This window comes from Saimiri boliviensis, chromosome 14, assembly GCF_048565385.1.
Source record: "Saimiri boliviensis isolate mSaiBol1 chromosome 14, mSaiBol1.pri, whole genome shotgun sequence".
Taxonomy (NCBI): Eukaryota; Metazoa; Chordata; class Mammalia; order Primates; family Cebidae; genus Saimiri; species Saimiri boliviensis.
In genome coordinates, this window is record NC_133462.1 from 4,723,597 (window position 1) to 4,734,493 (window position 10,897).

The 10,897-nt window shown below is 54.1% G+C and overlaps 1 protein-coding gene across 2 annotated transcripts in view; it reads right to left on the reverse strand.

Annotated features, from left to right (window-relative positions):
* The window catches only part of CACNG7 (calcium voltage-gated channel auxiliary subunit gamma 7), a 29,683-nt gene extending 19,023 nt beyond the window's left edge, over window positions 1–10,660 (reverse strand). Inside the window, exons 1-4 of one of the 2 annotated variants that reach the window (XM_039466559.2) lie at window positions 9,513–10,660; window positions 6,044–6,268; window positions 4,372–4,458; window positions 3,429–3,569 (exon numbers count right to left, since the gene is read on the reverse strand). In XM_039466559.2, the coding sequence (XP_039322493.1) occupies window positions 3,429–3,569; window positions 4,372–4,458; window positions 6,044–6,239 (424 nt within the window). In that variant the 5' untranslated portion in view covers window positions 6,240–6,268; window positions 9,513–10,660. Of the gene's footprint in view, window positions 1–3,428; window positions 3,570–4,371; window positions 4,459–6,043; window positions 9,479–9,512 lie in introns of those variants that run through there. The other variant, XM_039466560.2, reaches the window with a different exon arrangement.
* Window positions 10,661–10,897: the final 237 nt, after the last annotated feature.

Sequence of the window (10,897 nt, forward strand, 5' to 3'; positions counted from 1 at the left end):
CAAGGCAGGCAGATCACCTGAGATTGGGAGATGGAGACCATCCTGGCTAACATGATGAAACCCTGTCTCTACTAAAAATACAAAAAATAGCCAGGCTTGCAATGGCATGCATGTTTCCTTTGAAAAGAAAAAAAGAAAAAAGAAAAAGAAAAAAAAGCCAGGCATGGTGGCACATGCCCATAATCCCAGCTGCTCAGGAGGCTGAGACAAGAGAACTGCTTGAACCTGGCAGGCAGAGGTTGCAGTGAGCCAAGATTGCACCTTTGCACTCCAGCCTGGGTGACAAGAGCAAAATTCCATGTTAAATAAATAAATAAATAAGTTGGCTGGACGGGTGCTCTTGCTCATGCCTATAATCCCAACACTTTGGGAGGCTGAGGCAGGTGGATCACCTGAGGTCGGGAGTGATCAGCCTGACTAACAGAGAAACTCCATCTCTCTAAAAATACAGAATTAGCCAGGTGTGGTGGTGCATGCCTGTAATCCCAGCTACTCGGGAGGCTGAGGCAGGAGAATTGCTTGAACCCAGGAGGCGGAGGTTGTAGTGAGATTGCACCATTGCACTCCAGCCTGGGCAACAAGAGCAAAACTCCATCTCAAAAAAAAAAAAAAAAAAAAAAAAAAAAAAAAAAAGGAGAAGGCTTTGGTTCAACTGTGAGTAAGTGTTAAAAGCAAGATTTGAACCCAGTTCTTTCTAGGTTCTATACCCCACAAGGTTGGTGGCACATGACTGATACTGTGGGAGAGAGTGCATAGGTGGTAGCTGGTGAAATGAATACTAGGAAGGAATTCAGCAGTTGGATTCAATCTCTTCCAAATTACTCTACTGTTACCCTAGAGGCATGGCTTGCAGCCTGACTGCACCCTGATCCTCAGCGTGATCTTGGGCCACCGGCTCCTGGTGCAGTGGGTGGTAGAAGCATGGATTTGGGAATCAGAACACCCCTGATCAGGTGTCCCCAAACTGCGGCCCCCTGAGGCCATTTATCCGGCCCCCCGCCGCACTTCAGGAAGGGGCACCTCTTTCATTGGTGGTCAGTGAGAGGAGCACAGTATGTGGTGGCCCTCCAACGGTCTGAGGGGCAGTGAACTGGCCCCCTGTGTAAAAAGTTTGGGGACGCCTGCCCTAGATTCTAATCGCAGTTCTGCCATTGATGAGTTATATCGCCTCTTCCAGCCCCTGTTTCCATTCCTGTGAACCACAAACAATGGGACTTTCCTTACAATGGTTTTGATGGGTTGAATAAAAATCCCCATGCTATGTACTCCTGCCCCACTTTCTCTCTCTAGGCCACTATTTTTCCATTTGAAAAATGATGAGACCTTTCCGCTCTGACACTCTAGGATCGTGATATTCTCTATGTCTTATTTTAGCTCAGTGTCTGGCTCCACACGCTGTGATTCAAGTTTGCACGGAGGTTGCACCCTGCCTTCCCTGGAAAAGGTGTCTTCAGGATAGGTTGAAGGCATGGGGGAGGTTGCGCCCAGAGGAGGCTGGGTGAGGAGCAGGGGCTGGAGGAGGGGATGCTGGAGGATCCCTTTTCAACTGTTAGCACAGCCACTGTAAAGAAGGAGCTCAGTGCCAGCCCCAAGGGATGGAATGGAGATGAGGCATGCAGCGGGGTTTGTTCATAAAATATCAACTGAATTACAAGGACCTGATTTGGGTTTAATTAAATTATGCTGAATTAATTTGAATTGAATTGAAGAATGGAGTCAGATGAACTGGGGTTAGTTGGATTGGATGGATGGAGTTAAATGTACTCAAGCTGAGTTGATTTGGGCTGATTTTAGCTGAATTGGTTTGGATTGAGCTGAAATTTGGAGAGCAACACTAGTGAAAAAAGACTTCAGGCCAGGCACGGTGGCTCATGCCTGTAATCCCAGCACTTTGGGAGGCTGAGGTGGGTGGATCATGAGGCCAGGAGTTCAAGACCAGCTTGACCAACATGATGAAACCCCATCTCTACTAAAAAATTACAAAAATTAGCCAGGCGTGGTGGCAGGTGCCTGTAATCTTAGCTACTCAGGAGGTTGAAGCAGTAGAATCGCTTGAACCTGGGAGGTGGAGGTTGCAGTGAGCTGAGATCACGCCACCGCACACTCCAGCCCGGGCGGCAGAGCGAGACTCCATCTCAAAATAAATAAATAAACAAACAAACAAATAAAGACCTTAGACCAGGCACAGTGGCTCACGCCTGTAATCCCAGCACTTTGAGAGGCCGAGGCAGGAGGATCACTTGAGGCCAGGAGTTTGAGACCAGCCTGGCCACCATGGCAAAACCCCATCTCTACTAAAAATACAAAAATTAGCGGAGCATGGTGGCAGGTGCCTGTAGTCCCAGCTACTCGGGAAGCTGAGATGGGAGAATTGCTTGAACCTGGGAGGCACAGGTTGCAATGAGCCAAGATCATGCCACTGGATTCCAGCCTGGGCAAAAGAGGGAGACTCCATCTCAAAAATAATAATAATAATAATTAATTAATAATAAGAAGAAAAAAGGCTTTACTGGAACTCTGGACACTCAAATCCTCTGGCAATTGTTTATGTTGGTATCTTGGGCAACTCTCTATGCAGTTCTGGGCCTAGGTACCCCCATTTTCTCAAGTGAATGCTAATAATAACTCCTAGAGATGTTAGAAGATGGGTGTGAGATCACATAGGCAGAACAAGCTTGTGCCTCAAAAGAAGAAAAAAACCTGTAAACAAATTTTGAACTCTGATTCCATGTATGATGAAGTATGTGGGGTGAGGTGTACTGACGCCTGAAACTTACTCTGAAATGCACCTGGACAGCAAGGTAGATTGGTGGATGGTTGAACATATAGACAGATGGACAGATGGACAGATACAAGGTTGTGCAGGTCTAGGGGTCTGTTAATGGTTGACTCTAAGTGGTGGCTACATGGGTGTTCGCTATACATTTCTTTGGACTTTTCCATTTATTTGAGAAAATTTAAAACAAAATATTGCACAGAAAATAAGGAGCCTTGTAAACTGTTAATTGCAGTTTATCAGCAGTGGTTAAAAATACAGCCTCCGGAGGCGAATTGCGTGAGTTTCATTCCCAGCTCTGCCTCTCACTAGTTGTATGGCCCTGAGCAAATGACTTCATCCCTCTGAGTGTCTGTTTCCATATCTGTAAAATGGGCTATTAATAGGATTTACCTCACAAGGTTGTTGTGGATATCAGAACAGAGCCTGCTACCTAATTAGCACCCAGTAAGCCCTCGCTATCATGTGGTGCTCTAAAGGACTCTCTGCAATGGGCACTACTGTTTCCATTAAACACAGAAGGAAAAGTGGGGCTCAGAGAGGGTCTGCAACTCCTCCCAGGTCACACAGCAAGGAAGTGGCTAAGCGGAAGAGGAACCACGCGTCCCTGGAACTGGAAATGGTCCCCCAGCGCACAAGGCCTTAGGCTCACCCGACAGTATGAAGAAGATGCCAGAGACGAAAGCCAGAATGGTCCTCTGCGGGCGGATGTGGCCGATGTTGCTGATGACGAAGGCCGTGAACACGAGGAAAAGACTGACCATGGGGAAGGGGGTGGCCGTGCGCACTGTCTCTGGGGAGGGGATGGGGAGAGACAGGGGTGAGGGGGAATCTCCAGCGGGACACTTCCCCATTCCTTGACCTCTGCTCTCACCACCTCTGCCCTTTAGTTTGACTCCTCCCCTTCCCCACTGGCTCCTCCCCTTCCCCTGATACGTCCTCGGTCGACACAGGCCTGCCACGCCCCTTCACAGGCCACACCCCCGTGGGCTTAATCCCGCCCCTTTCTGGCTGACTCCTCCTCACCAACGGGACCTCATTCTTTCAGCCTTGCCCCTTCTTACCTAACCACTCTGCTCTGCCTTGCCTTGACTTGCTTTTCTTTCTTTCTTTTTCTTTCCTTCCTTCCTTTCTCTCTCTTTCTTTCTTTCTCTCTCTCTTTCTTTTGCCTGTCTTTTTTTTTTTTTTTTTTTTTTTTTGAGACAGAGTCTCACTCTTGGCCAGGCTGGTGTGCAGTGGCACAATCTCAGCTCACTGCAACCTCCACCTCCCGGGTTCCAGCGATTCTCCTGTCTCAGCCTCCCGAGTAGCTGAGATTATAGGTGCAAGCCACCACGCCCAGCTAATTCTTGTATTTTTAGTAGAGACGGGGTTTCACCATGTTGGCCAGGCTGGTCTCGATCTGACCTCAGGTGATCCGCCCACTTCGGCCTCCCAAAGTGCTGGGTTTACACACGTCAGCCACCGCGCCTGGCCCACTCTGCCTTCTTTCAAGCCTCCCCTCCTTCGCTTGGAGCCCACCCCTTCCCTAGTCCTCCCCTTCCGGCTGTGACCTTACTCTCTTGTTGCCCAGGCCCCCCCCCACATCCCCTCACTCAGAATATTCTCCGTGTTTTCCGTCACCAAGTTGATCTCTGGTTCAAGAAAATATTCCGAGGCCACACAGCGACCTTTCTCCCGACCTGGGGGGAAGAGAAACAGATAGGGCTTGATGAGAGGCTCCTAAGCTCTAGAGAGGCTGTAGGGAGCAGGATGGATACAGGGGAGACCTCAGGATGGGGGTGCAAGACCTAGCCCAAGTGTTACCTCCTATACTACTCCAGGGGGTTGGAAAAGGGGATGGGTGGATGTCTGCAATTTTTCTTTTTCTTTTTTTTCAGATAGAGTCTCGCTCTGTTGCCCAGGCTGGAGTGCTGTGGTGCCATCTTAGCTCACTGCAACCTCTGCTTCCCAGGTTCAATTGATTCCCCTGCCTCAGCCTCCAAGTAGCTGGGATTACAGGCACCCACCACCACACCCAGTTAATTTTTGTATTTTTAGTAGAGACAGGATTTTGCCATGTTAGCCAGGCTGGTCTCCAAATCCTGACCTCGGGTGATCTGCTCGCCTTGGCCTCCCAAAGTGCTGGGATTACAGGTGTGAGCCACCACACCTGGCCTGGGACTCCTCTTTCTAGCTGCCCTAGAGATCCTGGTTGGAGGAGGACAAGGTTGGAACTCTAGGTCCTAAGCAAGAAAGGGGCTGCGGATCAGGACTCTTGGTCCCTAAGGAGGACGAGGTCTGGGGAGCCAGGATTCTTACAAGGAATGGGTCTCCGTGGTCCCTGGCAGGTACAGATTTTTACTTTTATTTTTAAGAGACAGGGTCTTGGTCTGTCACCCAGGCTGGAGTGCAGTGGCACCATCATAGCACACTGCAGCCTCAAACTCCTGGACTCAAGCAATCCTCCTACCTCAGCCTTCTGAACAACTGAGGGTGCAGGTGCGTGTCACCAGTCACAGCTAGGCATGATGGAGTCTCCCTCTGTCACCCAGGCTAGATTGCAATGATTTGATCTCAGCTCACTGCAACCTCTGCCTCCCAGGTTCAAGCAGTTCTCCTGCCTCAGCTTCTCAAATAGCTGGGATTATAGAGGTGTGCCACCACACCTGGCTGGCATGCATTTTTTTTTTTTTTTTTGAGTTGGAGTCTCATTCTGTCACCCAGGCTGGAGTGCAGTGGCGTGATTGCAGCTCACTGCAACCGCCACCTCTCAAGTTCAAGTGATTCTCCTGCCTCAGTCTCCTGAGTAGCTGGAATAACAGGCATACCACCATGCCCAGGTAATTTTTGTATTTTCAATAGAGATGGGGTTTCACCATGTTGGTCAGGCTGGTCTCGAACTCCTGACCTCATGAACCACCCGCCTCAGACTCCCAAAGTGCTGGGATTACAGGTGTGAGCCACCACGCCCGACCTGCATTTTTTTTTTTTTAATCTTGCCCACTCAGCATTAAAATTGTGCAGGGGACAAGTTCTTAACCTAGACTACGGACTGTAAGGGAGGACTTCAGAATTCCTTAGGGGTTAGGGGCCCGGAGCATTGGGGCTCCTACATCCAAGAATAAAGGGCTAGTCATTGGGATTCCACATAGAAATTTGAACTTCCAGGAGAGAAACAGGATCTGTTTCTGATTTCTGGAACCCAAGAGGTGGGACTATGGCTAAGGACTCTCAGACCCCAGGCAAGGCAGGAACTGTTGAGTGGAAAGCAGGTGAGGGCCGTACCTGCAAAGAAGCAGACTCGCCAGAGGCCGGCGTGCAGGGCCATCTTGACCTCAGTGGTCTGGTTCTGCGGCAGCACTGTGCCCTCTTCCATGTACAGCCAGTAGTCAGTGCTGACCGCGATGCCCACGAGGAGCAGGCCGCAAGCCCCAAACACGCTGCTCAGCAGGGTCAGGGCGCGGCTGCTGCAGTGACTCATCCTCAGAGGCAGGGGGCGCCCTGCGGGGCCTGTGGGAGGGAAGCTGCAGTGCAGAGCTCCATGGGACCGACCAGAGACAGTGCTCGACCCCATGCGGCAACCCGGGATGCTGGGCCCCAGCCAGAGACACCGACTCCCAAATCAAACTCTCTCAGATCTGACCTCTGTGTTCTGACCCATGATCCCAACCCCGGACTCTGACCACAGACACCAACTGTTGAGCCTCAACCTCAGGACTGGGCTCCCCAAACCTGCCACCTGTGCTCTGGCTCCAGAGGCGATCCCCAACCCCAGAATTCGATTTCTTTTTTCTTTCTTTTTTTTTTTTTTTTTGAGACGGAGTTTCGCTCTTGTTACCCAGGCTGGAGTGCAATGGTGCGATCTCGGTTCACCGCAACCTCCGCCTCCTGGGTTCAGGCAATTCTCCTGCCTCAGCCTCCTGAGTAGCTGGGATTACAGGCACGTGCCACCATGCCCAGCTAATTTTTTGTAGTTTATAGTAGAGACGGGGTTTCACCATGTTGACCAGGATGGTCTCGATCTCTCGACCTCGTGATCCACCCGCCTCGGCCTCCCAAAGTGCTGGGATTACAAGCCTGAGCCACCGCGCCCGGCCTAGATTTCTAATCATAACTTTCAGCCCAGACCCGGAGATGGAATCTTGGCTCCAACTATGGCTGGACCTGGGTCTCAAATATTGTGACCCTGAGCCGAAATTCAAATTCAAGATTCTCAACCCCAGAGAATTGTTTGGGCTCCCCCTACCCGCCCAACCCTAACCTCACCTGCTGACCTGAGACCCTAACATAGAAATCAGATGCCACTAGAGTCCGTAACCTTGAGTGCGGGTCAGTGACTCAGAAACTGTTAGGCAGATCAATGATGTCACCTCTAGGACCTGGCATCCTGCAGCCCTGCCTCTGTGCTCTGATCGAAACCCCCAGTTGTGAGCACCAGACTCCAATGAGAATCAATAACCTCAACTCTGAGCCAGGACCTACATCCCAGAGCACAGGGAATTGGGCGTGAACTCTGGATGCTCTCCAACTTGAGCTGGCCAGAAACTCTAACCCAGGCTACCCAGTCTGAAGTCCATGCCCTAATCTAAAACCCTGCACCTTGTCTCTGAACTGCACCCAGAAATCTGCAAAGTGGGTCACCAATCAAGGATCTCCAATCCCATACCAGGGCCTCACAGCCTTGACCTCAGGCCCATCTAAGACTTTGAGCAGAGCACCCCCCCGCCCCCCAACTTCAGTTTAACCTCTTGGATTTGTATCTTGAGCCTAACATCCTATTTGAACACCAAGAACTTGACCCATGACCTTCTAACTCTGATCTTGTGCCTTGACCTCATTTGATACCCCAATATAACATCTCATTGTATAACACAGATCCTAGCTCCAGAACCCTAATTCTACCCTCCCAGATCTAGGCAGGCCCCTGAACCTGGAATGCTGGAACATCTTCACAGGCTGCTGAGTCCCAGAATATTGGAACTCAGAGACATGGAACCAGAATCTCAATGAGAGATTCCAGAATGTCAAAATCACCAGCCGGGGCTTGGCGTGCTGATGCCTGTAATCCCAGCACTTTGGGAGGCTGAGGCAAGTGGATCCCTTGAGGCCAGGAGTTCGAGACCAGCCTGGCCAACATGGTGAAACCTCATCTCTACTAAGAAATACAAAACTTAGCCTGGCGCGGTGGCTCACACCTATAATCCCAGCTACTCGGGAGGCTGAGGCAGGAGGAATCGCTTGAACCTGGGAGGTGAGGTTGCAGTGAGCTGAGATTGTGCCATTACACTTCATCCTGGGTGACAGAGCGAGACTCCATCTCAAAAAAAAAAAAAAAAATCATGAGCTAGACCCCACCGCCACCACCACCAATAATGCAGCATCCTAATCAGAGCACCCCAGTCAAACAATGAACTCTCATCCTTCCAGCTAGGATTCAGTGCCCTGAACTTTAAAATCCTCTTCAATATCCAGTATGGAGCCCAAATTTCATAACACTAGACTGCAAACAGTAGATCCCCAGTTCATATCTGTGACATCCCCAATTCCAATTAGGAACCTAGAAATTCCAACGAGGGAGCTCCTCAACCCAGAGCTCAAGGACTTGAAATCCCTTAACCACGATCCTCCCCCGATCCCTGCAAGAACTTTCCCCAAGCCACACAATCCTATGACTTGGGGGGCTCAACTTGGGACCCTCAGCCTGTATCAACCAGAGACCTTACATCCCTGAATACCTGGGATCTTTCTAACTATGAAAGTTGAGACCCCGAAAAATTCTCCCCAACAAAGTAATCAAGACATACAACGCCACTTTCCTTAACCAGAATTCTTCCAGCCTTGCAGCTCTGCTCCACCTGAATAAAGGCTCTGGAGTCTGAGACGACCCTCCTCCTCCCCGCTCCACCCCGCACTCCCAGACTCCAGCGCCCCGCTCCCTCCCCGCCCCCCAGGCTCCCGGAGGCCTCCGAGATCCGGAGTCTGGGAACGCTGTGGCCAGCTTTTCCTCCCATCCCCCGCCTAGCGGTTCAGGGGCTTGACCGCGAGCCGCCGGCTCCTCTTCCAGCCCTGTGGGCTCGGAACCCGGCACCATCACCCCGGCCACCCTGGCTGCCTCCGACCCAGGTGGCCGATCTCAGCTTCCCCCTTTCACTCCTCTGACTCCAGCTGGGACCTCGTCCCTTCTCCACGTTCTCGCACCCCTTTTAAAGCCCAGTCTTGCTCCGATTCCTCCTCACTCTCGCTCCTTATTCCTCCTTTGGGACCCTCCCCACAGGCCTGGATCCTCCTTTTCTCCCACCCTTTCCCAGATTCAGGCGTTGGAATCTCCAGGGTCCGGTTCTGCAAGTCCTAAGCCGAGACTCCACCTCCCTTCCACCTCTCCGGAGACTTAACTCCCCCTTTGCGGGGACCCCTTCCCAGACCCGCACACCCAGCTCTGGCCGGGCCTGGGTCCTCCGCCCTCGCCCCGTACCGCCTTCCTCGAGGACCCCGCCTCTGCCCTCCCCGGCCCAGGGTCGCCGCGACTCCGCCGTGAACAGTGCAGTTTCCCACTCCGGGACCCTGAGACCCCGTCCTCCCGCATCGCCAGGCCCAGACGTCCCTGCATCCCCCGTAGCCGCTCGAATTCGGGCGTCCCGACCGCCAGGATCCCACCCCTGGAGCCACTCGGGTCCCTGGTCGCCCCAACCCCGGCTCGCAGCCACCTCGAGGGGCGCCCCCTCTTCCTCCCAGGACCCTCCCCTCGCGCGCTCACCTCGCTCAGGGCTGGGCGGACGCTCCGGGCCGCGGGCCCCGCAGCCGCATGACCGGCCCCGCGGCTTCCCCCGGCCGCCGCCGCCGCCACCGGGGTCGCCGGTGCCCGCGCCCCCCGCCCCCGCCCCGGAGCCCGGCGTCCCGGCCCCCTCCCGGCCTCCCACCCCCCACCCCCCGCGCCCGCGGCCTCACTCGGCGGACGGAGCCGGGAGCAGGAACCGGCGGCCGTTCATTGGCTACTGCGGAGGAGGGGAGGGGCGGGGAGGGAGTGGGGAAAGGATGAAGCGAGGGAGGGCGATGGGCCTTGAGGATGGGGGAGGCAGAGAGGGAGAGAGAATAGAAGCCAGAGGCACAGAGCCCGAGAAGGGTACAGGCACAAAGAGAGACAGGGCAGAGCGAGAAAGTCACGCCGAGACCTTGAGGCCGAGAAATCCAGGGACTCGGGTCTGGAGACGGAAGGAGACAGAGACAGAGAGAGTCGAGGAGGGAGAGAGACGGAGTTTAAGACCACCCCCCACCACCTAGGCACAGAGAATCTGAGACCCGGGCAGTGGAGAGGTCAGAGACCAGAAAGAGACAGAAAGAGACGGGGGACGCTCAGAGGCCTGGGGCTGAGAGGTGCTGAGACCCAGAGACCTTGAGCTCGGAGCAGAGACGGAGAGGCAGAGAGAGACAGACAGAGAGAGGAGAGAGACAGAGACTCTGAGAAGGAGAGACAGAAGGGACAATCCTGGGGGTCCCCTGATGAGGACTGGGGCTCTAGCCAGGTCTGGGGCGGAGCCTGGGGTCCGGACGGCTGCAGGAAGCGGGAGGGGGCGTCCCGGGCCGGGGTCCCTACAGCAGCGGGCGGGCGCAGAGCGGAGCCGGGTCCTGCAGCCGCCGCGGAGCCGGGAGCCGGGCCAGCACCCCCCCCACCCGCCGTGATGTCAGCGGGGCCACTCTTAAAGGGGCAGGCCGCCCGCCGAGGGTCGGAGCGAGGGTTGGGGCCTGCGGGCACGGGATAGGGGTATCGCGCAGTGATGAGGGAGACCGGGACAGCCTCGGCATCCAGCTGGACCCGGGTCTGGAAACCCAGGAGCCTGCAGGGAAGAAGAGCCGCCCGGGTCCGCAAGGAAGCCTGCGAAGCTTTGGAGATCAGTGCCCTCTAAACACACAGACAAGGCACACCGCTCTGCTGGCCTGGCCCTGTCCGGAGACTACATTTCCCATCAGCCCTGGCGGCGAGGAGCCACACTTGGGGGAAGGGTCTGCCGCGAGGCCTGTTGGGAACTGTAGTCCATCTGCACGAACCCCGGCACTCCCCAGACTCGCAAGTGGGTCAAGGGAAAGAGGCCCAGAAGGCGCGTCTGCCTGCCGTGTGCCTCAGTCGCCGATTCCTAGGCTCAC